The sequence below is a fragment of the Oncorhynchus kisutch genome, unplaced genomic scaffold, assembly GCF_002021735.2.
Source record: "Oncorhynchus kisutch isolate 150728-3 unplaced genomic scaffold, Okis_V2 Okis09a-Okis19a_hom, whole genome shotgun sequence".
Lineage (NCBI taxonomy): Eukaryota > Metazoa > Chordata > Actinopteri > Salmoniformes > Salmonidae > Oncorhynchus > Oncorhynchus kisutch.
Genome location: NW_022261985.1, coordinates 16,160,783 through 16,177,477, shown reverse-complemented (window position 1 = coordinate 16,177,477; position 16,695 = coordinate 16,160,783). Strand labels below are relative to the sequence as shown.

Sequence of the window (16,695 nt, the reverse complement as noted above, 5' to 3'; positions counted from 1 at the left end):
TGCTCTTCACTGATGAATCCCGGTTTCAATTGTACCGGGCAGATGGCAGACAGTGTGGATGGCATCGTGTGGGTAAGCGGTTGGCTGATGTCAACATTGTGAACAGAGTGCCCCATGGTGGCGGTGGGGTTATGGGCAGGCATAAGTTACGGACAATGAACACAATTGCATTTTATCAATGGCAATTTGAACGCCCAAAGATTCCGTCACGAGATCCTGAGGCCCATTGTCGTGCCATTCATCCTCCATCACCTCATGTTTCAGCATGATAATGCACGGCCCCAAGTCGCAAGGATCTGTACACAATTACTGGAAGCTGAAAATTTCCCAGTTCTTCCATGGCCTGCATCATCACCAGACACGTCACCCCATTGAGCATGTCTGGGGTCGACGTGTACAACAGCATGTTCCAGTTCCCGCCCAATATCCAACAATTTAGCGCAGCCATTGAAGAGGAGTGGGACAACATCCCACAATCAACAGCCTGATCAACTCTATGCGAAGGAGACGTGTCACGCTGCATGAGACAAATGGTGGTCACACCAGATACTGACTGGTTTTCTGATCACACCAGATACTGACTGGTTTTCTGGTCCATGACCTTACTTTTGTTTCAGAAGGGCTTTCCAAGGGGATCTGTCAGGACCATGCCATCTGAAACCACTTGGAAACTTGTATTAAACTGGTATTAATACTAGTGTTACATTTCATCTGTCACTGAGCAACAATGTGTGTGTTCTCTGACAACACCGTATGCCTTTAGCATGTCTGGGCATTGACCGGTCACCGATATCCGTAGGCCTCCGTTACCCACATGAGATTGTTGAAAATGTATCCATTCATATTGCAAGTCAGCCGACATGTGTGACACATTAGCCAACAACCTAAAAGCACGTTAGAATGGAACAAAACTGACACCGGACATAACGTGCGATGTGACATTGGATTTAAGGTCTATTGAGTTGAGCAAAAAAAATATTTACCTCAGATTTAGTCTCATCCGCTAATGGAAGACATGAAAGCGTCCCATGTCAGTTTAACACAAATTCAATTGAGAATAACTTTCCACGGCTCATTTTACCGACTTGAGAATACATTTTCCTGCTCACGTAAATTACCGAATTGACGGTTACCAAACTTACCTGAAGCTTTGCCTGGTATTTAACCTTTACCGAAATCCCCGTCATGACAGTAAAACATCTATGACCGCGGTATCCCAGACAACCACGCGCTCGAGCCACGAGATGGCGCCAACTTACAGGAAATGAACATGTGGAAAGTGTGTGTGTGCCAAAAGCATTTAAAAACAGAGCAAACATAACTAAATGTTATGGGTATGGTTTCTTCACAAATATTAGTGGTGTGAAACTACTTGTCACTTTAGAACAAAACGCAAGAACTCTTAAAATGTGAGCTTCTATTGGCAAAAGGGGGGTTAAAATGGCCTCTTCCAGGCCACTGCATATTACAACCTACATGTGGTCCAGATGAGTTCAACCATGTTATTATGTGGTAACTTTTGTTATCTTTCATATATTGATCAGCACTAATATGCAACGCATAATCTTTCTAAATGGTCATTATAAAGCCATAATTAGGGGTTGTTTTGTTGCAAATCTGTGGCGATGGTCCACATTTTCTCTCTTCACATTTCTTAATGTTAACTAACAACCTTTCACAGAATATCCACTGACAACCACCCCTCCCCCCCTCCTGCAAAGCATGATGCAATCCAATTCATGACCCAGAGAAACTAGGCCTTTCATTCACTTCAAATGTGCCGGAAGTATCACAAAACCAATTCTTAGCCAAACATGTACAAAATTAAACTCAAAAACAAAATGGCTTCTTTTCTACAATTAGAAATTTTATTGTCCCGCACAAAGTGAAAACAGAGGTTATTTCCTTTAGAAGAAGGTGTTTGGTCTCTTGGTGGTGAAGCGGGGCTTGTGTTGACGACGCAGGACCCTGTGGGGCAGGGGGAACTTGATCTTGGAGTCCTGAGGAGAGGACAAGAGGAGATGTTTTAAGGCAAAGACATGCTGTCATTTCATCTGACGGGCAGAAGAAATGAGACGAGGTGCTGGTTAGTCGGAGAAGAACACGTCAACGAAAAGGAGCGCCACACACACACACTCAAAAGGAGCGCCACACACACACACACACACTCACAGGAGGAGCTAAGATACAAGAACTGAACAACAACGTTCAACGATTTGCGTCTGAGCTCCCTAGCGTTTCCATTAAGAAAACAAGGCACACAGCCGCCATGCTAACACTAGCTGGGTTTATTTGAACAGCAGAAACCTACAGTCATTATAACTACAATCATTTTAAAATCAAGTAGAAATTAGATAACGGTTTTTTCTCCCTAGTTTTGCCATTGAAATTACAACACCATACTAATTTTACAGGAGGTAGCATCAGCATGTAGCCAGATTCAAAAACACACCAGGTTTTAAGACCAGGAACATTAAATCTGGAAGAGGAATCTGGTGTTTTGTCTGGCAGGTTTTATATCCGGAGCGGACCAATACAGACCAGAGACCCGCGGCACATCAGACTCAGTTAAAACAGCAAGATTGGCAAAAACAAAAACCTGGCATTACGATACGCTCACAATACCATTCACATTGGAGTCATTTAGCAGACGCTCTTTTTTCCAGAGCAACTTATAGGAGCGTATGGGGTTAAAGTGTCTTGCTCAAGGGCACAACGGCAGATTTTTCCACCTAGCCAATGCGGGGATTTAAATCAAATTGTATTTGTCACGTGTCGAACAGTGAAATGCTTAACTACAAATATTTACTAAATAAACTCAAGTAAAAAATGAAATAAAAAAGTCACAAAATAACAATACCGAGGCTATATACAGGGGGTGCCAGTACAGAGTCAATGTGGAGGCTATATACAGGGGGTACCAGTACAGAGTCAATGTGGAGGCTATATACAGGGGGTACCGGTACAGAGTCAATGTGGAGGCTATATACAGGTGGTACCAGTACAGAGTCAATGTGGAGGCTATATACAGGGTATTACGGTACAGAGTCAATGTGGAGGCTATATACAAGGTATTACGGTACAGAGTCAATGTGGAGGCTATATACAGGGGGTACCAGTACAGAGTCAATGTGGAGGCTATATACAGGGGGTGCCAGTACAGAGTCAATGTGGAGGCTATATACAGGGGGTACCAGTACAGAGTCAATGTGGAGGCTATATACAGGGGGTACCAGTACAGAGTCAATGTGGAGGCTATATACAGGGGGTGCCAGTACAGAGTCAATGTGGAGGCTATATACAGGGGGTACCAGTACAGAGTCAATGTGGAGGCTATATACAGGGGGTACCAGTACAGAGTCAATGTGGAGGATATATACAGGGGGTACTGGTACAGAGTCAATGTGGAGGCTATATACAGGGGGTACCGGTACCTAGTCAATGTGGAGGCTATATACAGGGGGTACCAGTACCTAGTCAATGTGGAGGCTATATACAGGGGGTACCAGTACCTAGTCAATGTGGAGGCTATATACAGCGGGTACCGGTACCTAGTCAATGTGGAGGCTATATACAGGGGGTACTGGTACAGAGTCAATGTGGAGGCTATATACAGGGGGTACCGGTACCTAGTCAATGTGGAGGCTATATACAGGGGGTACCGGTACAGAGTCAATGTGGAGGCTATATACAGGGGGTACCAGTACCTAGTCAATGTGGAGGCTATATACAGGGGGTACCAGTACCTAGTCAATGTGCGGGGGTACAGGTTAGCTGAGGTACTATGTACATGTAGGTAGGGGTAAAGTGACTATGCATAGATAATAAACAGTGAGTAGCAGCAGTGTGCTCAGCAGTCTTGGGGGTAAGAAGCTGTTAAGGACCCTCTTGGACCTAGACTTGGTGCAGAGAACAGTCTGACCTAGACCCGGTACCGTAGCACAGAGAACAGTCTGACCTAGACCCGGTACCGTAGCACAGAGAACAGTCTGACCTAGACCCGGTACCGTAGCAGAGAGAACAGTCTGACCTAGACCCGGTACCGTAGCAGAGAACAGTCTGACCTAGACCCGGTACCGTAGCAGAGAACAGTCTGACCTAGACCCGGTACCGTAGCAGAGAACAGTCTGACCTAGACCCGGTACCGTAGCAGAGAACAGTCTGACCTAGACCCGGTACCGTAGCAGAGAACAGTCTGACCTAGACCCGGTACCGTAGCAGAGAACTGTCTGACCTAGACCCGGTACCGTAGCAGAGAACAGTCTGACCTAGACCCGGTACCGTAGCAGAGAACAGTCTGACCTAGACCCGGTACCGTAGCAGAGAACAGTCTGACCTAGACCCGGTACCGTAGCAGAGAACAGTCTGACCTAGACCCGGTACCGTAGCAGAGAACAGTCTGACCTAGACCCGGTACCGTAGCAGAGAACAGTCTGACCTAGACCCGGTACCGTAGCAGAGAACAGTCTGACCTAGACCCGGTACCGTAGCAGAGAACAGTCTGACCTAGACCCGGTACCGTAGCAGAGAACAGTCTGACCTAGACCCGGTACCGTAGCAGAGAACAGTCTGACCTAGACCCGGTACCGTAGCAGAGAACAGTCTGACCTAGACCCGGTACCGTAGCAGAGAACAGTCTGACCTAGACCCGGTACCGTAGCAGAGAGAACAGTCTGACCTAGACCCGGTACCGTAGCAGAGAACAGTCTGACCTAGACCCGGTACCGTAGCAGAGAACAGTCTGACCTAGACCCGGTACCGTAGCAGAGAACAGTCTGACCTAGACCCGGTACCGTAGCAGAGAACAGTCTGACCTAGACCCGGTACCGTAGCAGAGAACAGTCTGACCCGGTACCGTAGCAGAGAACAGTCCTCGGGTGGATGATATACGATGTGAGTTGACCTAGCAGAGAACAGTCTGACCTAGACCCGGTACCGTAGCAGAGAACAGTCTGACCTAGACCCGGTACCGTAGCAGAGAACAGTCTGACCCGGTACCGTAGCAGAGAGAACAGTCTGACCTAGACCCGGTACCGTAGCAGAGAACAGTCTGACCTAGACCCGGTACCGTAGCAGAGAACAGTCTGACCTAGACCCGGTACCGTAGCAGAGAACAGTCTGACCTAGACCCGGTACCGTAGCAGAGAACAGTCTGACCTAGACCCGGTACCGTAGCAGAGAACAGTCTGACCCGGTACCGTAGCAGAGAACAGTCTGACCCGGTACCGTAGCAGAGAACAGTCTGACCCGGTACCGTAGCAGAGAACAGTCCTCGGGTGGATGATATACGATGTGAGTTGACCTACGTGGAACTGCTTGATTGCAGGCCTGCGGCATTTATTGGCAGCGATCTCCTGGACCTTCATGATGTGGATGGAGTGGGCACGGGCACGATGGCGAGCGCCCATATCACGATCTGGAGAACACAGACAAAACATCAGAATAACAAAAACTCCCAACTGCCCTCCTGGAAGACATATCACGATCTGGAGAACACACAGACACAACATCAGAATAACAAAAACACCGCTAGTGGCAACGACACACAACTGCCCCCCTGGAAGACTGGCCAAGTTAGTATTTACCCCCCAAGAAAGATTTATCAAGACCTCTAGGGGGGCAAATTAAGCAACGTCTCACTGATCAAATTTCAGGCCTGCTGGGGGGGGGGGGGGGGGGGGGGCAGATTAGGTTCATGTCTCAAAGCTTTTAAGGGTGGATTGTAGAACATTGGTTTCACTTCCATGAGCTGCTGAAAGACAACAGCGTTCAGATGGTTTGATTTCTGACACGACAAGATCACTCACAGTAGGCCTGTAAATGATCTCCGGCCTGGGCTCCAGCTCTGCATCTGGCTTACTAACTTAAGATGTACTGAGTAAATGACATCTGGTTTGCTAACTTAAGATGTACTGAGTAAATGACATCTGGTTTGCTAACTAAGATGTACTGAGTAAATGACATCTGGTTTGCTAACTTAAGATGTACTGAGTAAATGACATCTGGTTTGCTAACTTAAGATGTACTGAGTAAATGACATCTGGTTTGCTAACTTAAGATGTACTGAGTAAATGACATCTGGTTTGCTAACTTAAGATGTACTGAGTAAATGACATCTGGTTTGCTAACTTAAGATGTACTGAGTAAATGACATCTGGTTTGCTAACTTAAGATGTACTGAGTAAATGACATCTGGTTTGCTAACTTAAGATGTACTGAGTAAATGACATCTGGTTTGCTAACTAAGATGTACTGAGTAAATGACATCTGGTTTGCTAACTTAAAACCTGTTAAGGCTAGGGCAGAATACTGCCCCCGTTGGTGAAATGCGTGCCCATAGTAAACAGAAAACAAATCTGTAAATAATTGCTAATATATGCATATAATAAATATTATTGAATAGAAAACACTCTAAAGCTTCTAAAACCGTTTAAATTATGTCTGTAAGTAAAGCAGAACTCTCAGGGCACTCATTCTCCCAAACTCTCTCTTGTCATCCAAAAAGTTGGCCCAACTTTGACGTCATCGCCCCCACCCTTCCCAAGCACCTACTGTCCTGGGAACACTTCCTATGCCTTCAGCGCGGTGTCCGCTTTCGATGGGGCTTCTCATTGTGTGAATTGCGCGCTCACGAGATTAATGACATACCGAATCCTTTCGGTCGCGCGAGATCTCACGCGTATTCTGCGCCTGTGGTGTCTTTCTTTCAAGATTGATTAAATGATGCGTGTGTTTCTCTTTGTCCTGAGAATTGCGGTGAAGCTATATAGCATGCTAACGCTGTGTTCTGAACCAAGTTTGACAAGTTTAGTCGACATATAATATGTAATTTTGACGTTTTGGTGCGAACTAACTTTACTTTTTGGCTGCATTTCAACCGAAATATGTCGTGTTTGATAACCGAAAGACACAGACTTCAAAACTAAAGCTGTTTTTGGTAAGTATAAACCCTTCCAGGTCTTCTGATGGAAGAACAGCAAAGGTAAGGGAACATTTATGTGTTAAATTTGGGTTTCTGTGGAGGAGCCAAAATGCTAATTCCAGACTGACATACTCACAGCACTGGGTGACAGTCCGGTGTTCTCCAGACTGTCGGACAGACTGGGGCCACACTGGGACATACTCACAGCACTGGGTGACGGCTGCAGAGGTGGTCAGAACGTCAGACAGACTGGGGCCAAACAGGGACATACTCACAGCACTGGGTGACGGCTGCAGAGGTGGTCAGGTCTCTGTATTCTCGGTACATGTTGTGGGTTCCACTACGGGAGTCGTAACGCAACCAGATGCCAAAGTTCTTCACTTTCAGGGGAGTCTTCTCGTGGACCTGAGAGAGGTGGGGGAAATAACAGTTCATTAGACACGGTTCAACCTTACAGAACGAGACAACTTCCTGACCGACACCTAATTGGCAGACAGGAAGTTGTCTCATACTGTAAGGTTTAACCTGACTTATACATGAATGGCAGAGGGACGTTAGGGTTGCACGGTATACTGAAAATTATCTACTTTTCCCAGATACAAAAATCGGTCCAATGATTTGGTTACATTCTGTCAAAAGGTTTCTCACGCGATTGAGAGGTATCAGTGCAATACTAGTCCTAAACAGAAGGGATGTAGCCGTGTGAAATCTGCTCAAAACAAGCTGAATAACTCAGTGCAGCATAAACACAAACGTTGTTTCTAGTGAAAAAAGGCATTTTAAATAATTATATTTAGAGTGCCTTGGTCCGCATTCCCCTGTACTGGGAATAAGACCTAGTCTACATCTCCATTTAATTAGTTTACCTAGAAATGTTCCTTTCAAGTAAATTATTAACATTTGAGTTTTTACCTATCTACAAAAAGAACAATCAAATCAAATTGAATGTATGATTGATTCATTGTGCGTCACCCATAACACAATTGGCCCGGCATTGTCCGGGTTTGGCCGTCACTGTAAATAACGCAGCAGCGTAGCCTAGTGGTTAGAGTGTAGAGGCAGCAGCGTAGCCTAGTGGTTAGAGCGTTGGACTAGTAACCGGAAGGTTGCAAGTTCAAACCCCCGAGCTGACATGGTACAAATCTGTCGTTCTGCCCCCGAACAGGCAGTTCCTAGGCCCTCATTGAAAATAAGAATTTGTTCTTTAACTGACTTGCCTGATTAAATAAAGGTTAAAGTAAAAAGAAACTAAATAAAATAAAAACTCAAGATACAGAACAGTAGCTGAGTTCCTCCATCTGGATCAGGCGCCATTTTTTTGGTTGTGGCATCGCGTATCCTGAAACTGAAGCAGGTAGCTAAGTCTAAATTCCGGTATCGTGACAACACTGGTGTACATGAATAGCATTTACTCATGTTTACCCTGAAAACGTCTCATTTCAACAGGAGAGGAACGACCGACAAACGATGCAGCGATAGATTTGTATGTAAAAAAAATATCAAATGCCGGTCAAACGCATCAACAGTTTCTTTTCTCCTGTAATCTCTCTGTAAAGGGCAGCATCTTTAAAATACTTAACAGTTGTGTGTGCAACAGTAATACTAACTTCCAGCCAGACCACTGACACCATCCATTTCCATAATAGTTTTATTTGCACATAATGAAATCTCAGTAAATAGAAAACACATTAAAGAACATATGCATTCAATACTGGTGAATCTTTGCAGTTGATTTGTTTCCCCCATCACACCAATGAGCCCACCCTGTCCCCTGTGCTACCTACCAGACCACAGTAGACTGTCTCTCCGTTGGCCTTCTTCATCTTCCTCAGCTGGGAGACAAAGTACCAGAAGCGAGACTTGGCCACCACATGGTTAGGAGCGAAGATCCTCATGCGGTAGAGAGGAGGGGTGGGGTTCTTAACCGAGGGCAGGAGGCGCCCAACGACTTTGTACTCCCTAAGCTGTGTGGATGGAGCAGGAGAGGAAGAAATGTGAGTAACGTGCAATACAATGTCCATAGGCGAATACAGGTTGTCCATAGGTACCAGTTGCTAACTTAAAGACTATGATGGATACTGGTTAAGACACATATGTATTAAAATGTTGAACCTTGGATTCACTTTCAACGGCACATCAGCATCAGAGAAAGGCGACAAGGTACATCATGTTGATTTTAGCACACCTGACAAGATCATACCATTTATTTGATATGGCCTTTGGGTTAGGGTGCATTGCCATTCGTAAATGGGGGGGGGGGGCTAAATTAAACTGATGCATGACATTTCCTACAGTCAACTGAAATTATGTCAACACTACGTTTGCTTCATGTACCAGGCGCAATGTCTTTAGCTTGGTAGCCAGCCAATCTTAGCCTGCTAACTTTGATATTTTACAGTTCTGAATGACACTAGCTAGCTATAGCTAACAACTACTTCCAGTTAACAACCCAACTAATTACTAGTTTCGGGATTAAGAAACAGGATGGGCAGCTAACATGTGTCTGGAGAGGATAATTAGCTACGAGGTGTATTTGTATTCGCTAACTGGCCAAGTTCGCCGACTAGCAACGCGGCCTACGCCTGGGCAGGTATGTGGCAACTAGCTTACTAAAGTTGGCACTCTAGGCTACTAGATACATGTTAGTTAGCACTTCGCGGAATTTTAACACAGTTTGAGAAGAAGTGTACAGAAGACAACTTGTTTGGAGAAAGGTGACTAAATACATAAGACGGGCATATTTGTTTGGTTCACTGATGCCACATATTTTCCTAGCTAGCTGCATTGTTTCTCTATGGGCCCACATGGTCCAAAATCTCAAACGTGGACGCCATGTTGCAGCCGCGGAGGCTTCAGTTTTTTTAAAGCCGAAAAAATGGAACTATTTATATCGATTTAGCATCATGTGACTACATAATTCAAACGATTGAAGCAATATGTGCTCAAATCTGTCTATATAACTGGCTTTCTGTGATTTAAAAAGGTTGAATAAACAATTTTACATACTGTGCCAGACGCCTTCATGGTGTCTCTCGCTGACTGCGAACTGGGAAAGAGGAAGTAGTAGGGCGGAGACTCCGGATGTGAAGTACAAAAAGGGGCGGGATCAAACGCTTTAATTCCTCTGATTGGTTCGCCGTCCAGAGCGTTTATAAGCTGTAATAACCCAATTTAAAAAATGTTTTATGAACGTTTATTTATATTTTAAGCTATAATTGTATCAGTATCTTTGACATTGTCAACGACAGTCAATCTTTGACTGTATCAGAGAGTAGAAGGAGTAGAACCACCTCATATCTCATCAATAAGATTTATCTAATCAATCTGTCAGAATAGTCCAATATTCCCTTTCAAAACATTTATGTAATTGTTATCAGAAGAGCGATTCCCCGAAAAAACATATATCTAGCCACAGACTTGTCGTGAAGGAAATTACGTTTTTTATGTTTTTTTGAAAACGTTTTATTGAAAATAAAATAATTTGTGGGGGAGAACTTCTTCCTGTGGTCATGACCCCAACGAAAATGTGACGTTTCCCGTTCCGTTGAATCGACACGCCGCAAGAAATCGACTCCTGAAATTCCTGCTCTGAACCCTTAGCTGAGCTAAACAGACAAACTAGAAGTGCTTTTTTGGGTAATTCCTGACGATTTAGGGATGTACTGACGGACGGAGACGATGAAGATAAAAGTATAGCAATAAGGTGAGATATTATAAAATATCGGTTTACTTCTGAATTGACTTTGTTCAACGGGCCTCGGGAGTCTTTCACCGGGAGCGTTATGGTGGCTCAATGTGCGGTAAACGTGTGCTGATGATACCGGAGGAAAAACAGTCTGCGGTAGCTCTAACGTTAATTTGATGTTGTGACGTTTTGTTAATACAAGTATAAAGTATAAAAACCTGTATTTAATGTTGTTACATTTAAACGAAACTAGTTAGATATCCAGCTAACGTTATGCGACCAAGCCAACACAACACACACAAGGGCAACTTTATATGAGGAGTGGCTGACCAGACGGCCAGTCGGTATTTCGGTGCCAACTGTCCAGCCGCTAGCTAGTTAACGTTAGTCAATACTAGCATCTAAGTCAAAATAGTTTATTAGCCCTCGCAAGGCTGCCGGCCCAGACAGCATCCCGCGTCCTCAGAGCATGTGTAGACCAGCTGGCTGGAGTGTTTACGGACGGATTCAGTCTCTCCCTACCCCACTTACTTCAAGATGTCCACCATTGTTCCTTTACCCAAGAAGGCAAAAGTACCTGAACTAAATGACCATCGCCCCACTGCACTCACTTCTGTCACCCTGAAGTGCTTTGACGCCAGTAAAGGATTATATCATCTTACCCGAAGCCCTAAACCCACTAGTTAAGAATCATATCACCTTACCTGAAGCCCTACACCCACTAGTTAAGGATCATATCTCCTGCACCTTACCTGAAGCCCTAGACCCACTAGTTAAGGATCATATCACCTTACCTGAAGCCCTAGACCCACTAGTTAAGGATCACATCACCTTACCTGAAGCCCTAGACCAACTAGTTAAGGATCACCTTACCCGAAGCCCTAAACACACTAGTTAAGGATCACCTTACCTGAATCCCTAGACCCTCTACAATTTGTGTGCCGCCCCAACAGATGACTCAATCGCCGTCGCATGCACACTGCCCTATCCCATCTGGACAAGATGAATACCTATGTAAGAGTGCTGTTCATCGACTACAGCCCAGCTTTCAACACCATAGTGCCCTCCAAGCTCATCACTGAGCTCGGGGTCCTGGTTCTGAGCCCTGCCCTATGTAACTGGGTGCTGGATTCCCTCCTGTACTGCTTGGCTGTGCACGTCTCCAACTCAATCATCAAGTTTGCTGATGACACAACAGTGGTAGTCCTGGTTACCGACAATGACAAGACAGCCTACAGGGAGGAGGGGAGGGCCCTGGCGGAGTGGTGCCAGGACAATAACCTCTTACCTCAACATAATGGAAGGAGCTGATTGTGGAGACAACAGAGAGATCACACCCCCATCCACATCGATGGGCCACAGTGGAGAGGGTGGAAATGTTTCAAGTTCCTCATCACTGACAACCTGAAATGATCCATTCACACAGACAATGTGGTGAAGAAGGCACAACGACTGCCTCTTCAACCTCCAGGAGGAAGAAGCAATTAGGCGCGGCCCATAAGATCCTCACATTCTTTTACAGATGCGCCATTGAGAGCTTCTTGTCTGTCGGGCTGTATCACCGCCTGGTACGGCACCTGCACCGTGCATCGTGAAATGTTTACTTACAAGTCCTTAAACAACAATGCAGTTCAAGAAACAGAGTTAAGATTATTTCCTAAATAAACTAAAGTATTAAATAAAATCAAAAAGTAACAAGAAAATTGCATAACAATAATGAGGCTGAAGTGACTATTCATAGATCATAAACAGTGAGTAGCAGCAGTGTAAAAACAAATGGTGTAAATAGTCTGATTAATTGTTCATCAGTCTTATGGCTTGGGGGGGTAGACGCTGTTAAGGAGCCTCTTGGTCCTAGACTTGGCGCTCTGGTACTGCTTGCTGTGCGGTAGCAGAGAGAACAGTCTATGACTTGGGTGACTGGAGTCTTTGACAATTTTTGGGCCTTCCTCTGACACCGCTTATTATATAGTTCCTGGGTGGCAGGAAGCCCCAGTGATTTACTGGGCCGTACACACTACCCTCTAGCGCTTTATGGTCAGATGCCGAGCAGTTGCCATTAGGGAGGCACGATCGTAACATATCGTAATCGGGCGATATTAGCTAAAAATGCCAACATTAATATCGGCCAGATGTCTAGTTTAACGCTGATGTGCAAAACCGATGTCAAAGCTAACGTGCATACCTATATAAAGAAGATGCATGACATTATGACGCCAAGTAGATTTTTGCAAATGTGCAAAATGGCATTCCTAACCTAGCCACCATTGACTGCTCGATCCACACAGCAGACAAGTCCAGCAGTCATTTGAAAGAATAAGAATTTCAGCGAGACAATTCAAAAGGCGAAATCCATTAACACCAAGATAATGGAGTTAATTCCCCTTGACAATCAATAGTTCTCTGTCTTGGGTGATGTTGGCTTTCGCGGACTGGTCGAGCACCGGTACACACTACCAAGTGTGATATTTGTCAGATGTTGCCTTACCGGAGTTACACAGTAATAGTGTCACTGCTATTAGCTTCACGACATACTATGAAACGCCGTTTGGGTCTTTGCGTGTCAAAGAGATACAGTAGCTCTGTCAAAGCTGTACAAAGAAGTCTGCAACACAGTATAGTAGATACAGTAGCTCTGTCAAAGCTGTACAACACAGTATAATAGATACAGTAGCTCTGTCAAAGCTGTACAACACAGTATAGTAGATACAGTTGCACCAGATACAAGCAAACACCGGCCACGAACGATGTGTTTACAATACCACGTTGGTAATAAAGCATCATCTGTTCAACCGCAACTTCTGGGGTCGCTAGCTTTAGCTTAGTACCTAGCTAGCTTTAGCTTGGTACCTAGCTAGCTTTAGCTTAGTACCTAGCTAGCTTTAGCTTGGTACCTAGCTAGCTTTAGCTTGGTACCTAGCTAGCTTTAGCTTGGTACCTAGCTAGCTTTAGCTTGGTACCTAGCTAGCTTTAGCTTGGTACCTAGCTAGCTTTAGCTTGGTACCTAGCTAGCACCAATACAACCAGCCTGAAAACAATGACCAGTAGAAACTGCAGTCATTTATCATTATTCTCAGCAATGATTGAGGAATCCTTGTAAGTATTAGCTAGGTGGCCACTTGTTGTTCGCCTATTGAAATTGAACTTCAGTTCATGAAAATAAATAGCTAGCCAGCTACTTAACCCAGTTGCCCAAAGCTAATGTTATAAGCAGCCAGCTAGCTTCATCTGGCTAGTGAGGCTCGACCTGACCGGGTTATGTGTTGTGAAGCTAGCCACAATAAGGATTAGGCACAATAGTGGAATTTGCAGTTTGCCTTCAAAATAAAAGTATGTCATTGACAGGAATGCAAATGAATACAAATAGTAGAATTATGCCATGCTTTTATTTTGAAGGCAAACCGCAAAGTCCACTAATTGTGGCTAATCCTTATTGTGGCTAGCTTCACATAGATTGGTCCGACCACCATTAATCAAATAAGAACTGTCTTATAAATGAGGGTTATTTTAGATGATGACACCTAGCTAGATAGTTAGCCAGATATCTATAGCTACTGAAACAGATGGTTGTTTTTCTATGTTTTGAGGGAAGAACATTGGTTGCATCCATGAGCTAGCTAGCTTTATTAAATGACCAGCACTGTAGGTGCGCGAGACAATTTGACCAGCATCATAGCAACGATGAATCGTTGTGATATATGAAATACGAGGGATCGTCTAATCAATGTGTAATAACTACGTAAAACATGTATTAATGCGTTAAATTATATGACATGCAGTCATATTCAGGTCCTGATTGGTCAACAAGCTTAATTGACGTGTTCAATACAAACGGCGTTCGGTAGCAACGGCCCCAACGGCGTTCGGTAACAACGGCCCCAACGGCGTTCGGCAGCAACGGCGTTCCGTGGCGACGGCCCCAACGGCGTTCCGTAGCGACGGCCCCAACGGCGTTCCGTAGCGACGGCCCCAACGGCGTTCCGTAGCGACGGCCCCAACGGCGTTCCGTAGCGACGGCCCCAACGGCGTTCCGTAGCGACGGCCCCAACGGCGTTCCGTAGCGACGGCCCCAACGGCGTTCCGTAGCGACGGCCCCAACGGCGTTCCGTAGCGACGGCCCCAACGGCGTTCCGTAGCGACGGCCCCAACGGCGTTCCGTAGCGACGGCCCCAACGGCGTTCCGTAGCAATCCTGGTTCAGAATGAAATGACTGAACAACGAAACAGCACAGTAAGTGAAAGAAAAAGGTATTGATGATGTTTTACTGGTAATGGGGACAAATGCCAACAAATTAACTTTTGGGTCAGTGTGTGTGTGTGTGTGTGTGTGTGTGTGTGTGTGTGTGACCTTTTATTTAACTAGCAAGTCAGTTAAGATCGCATTCTTATTTACAATGACTGCCTACCTCAGCCAAACCCAGACGACGCTGGGCTAATTGTGAGCCGCACTATGGGACTCCCAATCACGTCCGGATGTGGTACAGCCTGGATTCGAACCAGGGAATGTAGTGACGCCTCTTGCTCTGAGATGCAGTGCCTTAGACCTCTGCATCCGCGTGTGTGTTAACTATTTAACTATAAGACTTAAAAGGCCGCCAACATTTTTAGTATCGGTCTAATTGTTTTTGCCAAGGAAAATATTGTATATCGGTATCAGCCAAGAAGATGAGAACATCCTGACCGGTTGCATCACTGCCTGGTATGGCAACCGCTCGTTGGTTAAGGGCTAAACATTTCACAGTACGGTCTACACCTGTTTGTATTCGGCGCATGTGACAAATAACATTTTGATTTGATCATCAAGGACCCCAGACACCCGAGCCACTGCCTGTTCTCCCCTCTACCATCTAGAAGATCATCAAGCACCTCAGTCACCCGAGCCACTGCCTGTTCTCCCCTCTACCATCTAGAAGATCATCAAGGACCCCAGCTACCCGAGCTACTGCCTGTTCTCCCCTCTACCATCTAGAAGATCATCAAGGACCCCAGCTACCCGAGCCACTGCCTGTTCTCCCCTCTACCATCTAGAAGATCATCAAGGACCTCAGCCACCCGAGCCACTGCCTGTTCTCCCCTCTACCATCTAGAAGATCATCAAGCACCTCAGTCACCCGAGCCACTGCCTGTTCTCCCCTCTACCATCTAGAAGATCATCAAGCACCTCAGTCACCCGAGCCACTGCCTGTTCTTCCCTCTACCATCTAGAAGATCATCAAGGACCCCAGCTACCCGAGCCACTGCCTGTTCTCCCTTCTACCATCTAGAAGATCATCAAGGACCCCAGCCACCCGAGCTACTGCCTGTTCTCCCCTCTACCATCTAGAAGATCATCAAGGACCCCAGCCACCCGAGCCACTGCCTGTTCTCCCTTCTACCATCTAGAAGATCATCAAGGACCCCAGCTACCCGAGCCACTGCCTGTTCTCCCTTCTACCATCTAGAAGATCATCAAGGACCCCAGCCACCCGAGCTACTGCCTGTTCTCCCCTCTACCATCTAGAAGATCATCAAGGACCCCAGCCACCCGAGCCACTGCCTGTTCTCCCTTCTACCATCTAGAAGGTGGAGACAGTACATGTGCATCGAAGCTGGGACAGAGAAACTGAACAACAGCTTCTATCTCCAGTCCATCAGACTGTTAGTCACCACTAGTCTCCACCCAGTACCGTACCCTGAACTTTAGTCACTGTTACTAGCCTGCTACCACCTGGTACTCTACACTGCTACCACCCGGTACTCTACCCTGCTACCACCCGGTACTCTAGCCTGCTACCACCCGGTACTCTAGCCTGCTACCACCCGGTACTCTAGCCTACTACCACCCGGTACTCTAGCCTGCTACCACCTGGTACTCTACCCCGCTACCACCCGGTACTCTACCCTGCTACCACCCGGTACTCTACCCTGCTACCACCCGGTACTCTACCCTGCTACCACCCGGTACTCTACCCTGCTACCACCCGGTACTCTACCCTGCTACCACCCGGTACTCTACCCCGCTACCACCCGGTACTCTACCCCGCTACCACCCGGTACTCTACCCCGCTACCACCCGGTACTCTACCCTGCTACCACCCGGTACTCTAGCC

The 16,695-nt window shown here is 46.0% G+C and overlaps 2 protein-coding genes and 1 non-coding gene across 6 annotated transcripts in view; 1 reads left to right on the top strand and 2 right to left on the bottom strand.

Moving 5' to 3' along the window:
• Positions 1–1,842: 1,842 nt before the first annotated feature.
• On the bottom strand, positions 1,843–10,059 carry LOC109876493 (60S ribosomal protein L18a). Its single transcript, XM_031815159.1, has 5 exons — positions 9,929–10,059; positions 8,707–8,886; positions 7,198–7,327; positions 5,307–5,416; positions 1,843–2,000 (listed from the first exon to the last, which is right to left on the bottom strand). The coding sequence occupies exons 1-5, from the start codon at positions 9,944–9,946 to the stop codon at positions 1,908–1,910; spliced, it is 531 nt and encodes a 176-aa protein (XP_031671019.1). The 5' UTR covers positions 9,947–10,059; the 3' UTR covers positions 1,843–1,907.
• LOC116360678 (small nucleolar RNA SNORA68) lies at positions 9,024–9,158 on the bottom strand. The gene has a single exon (XR_004207054.1). It is a non-coding gene; the product is annotated as a small nucleolar RNA SNORA68 (small nucleolar RNA).
• A 368-nt stretch (positions 10,060–10,427) lies between the features above and the next one.
• Positions 10,428–16,695, top strand: part of LOC109887618 (exportin-T-like) — a 46,980-nt gene continuing 40,712 nt past the window's right edge. For 3 of the 4 annotated variants that reach the window (XR_004206998.1, XR_004206999.1, XM_031815158.1), the window contains exon 1: positions 10,428–10,625. The gene's annotated coding sequence lies outside the window, so the exon portion shown is untranslated. Of the gene's footprint in view, positions 10,626–14,531; positions 14,838–16,695 lie in introns of those variants that run through there. The other variant, XM_031815156.1, reaches the window with a different exon arrangement.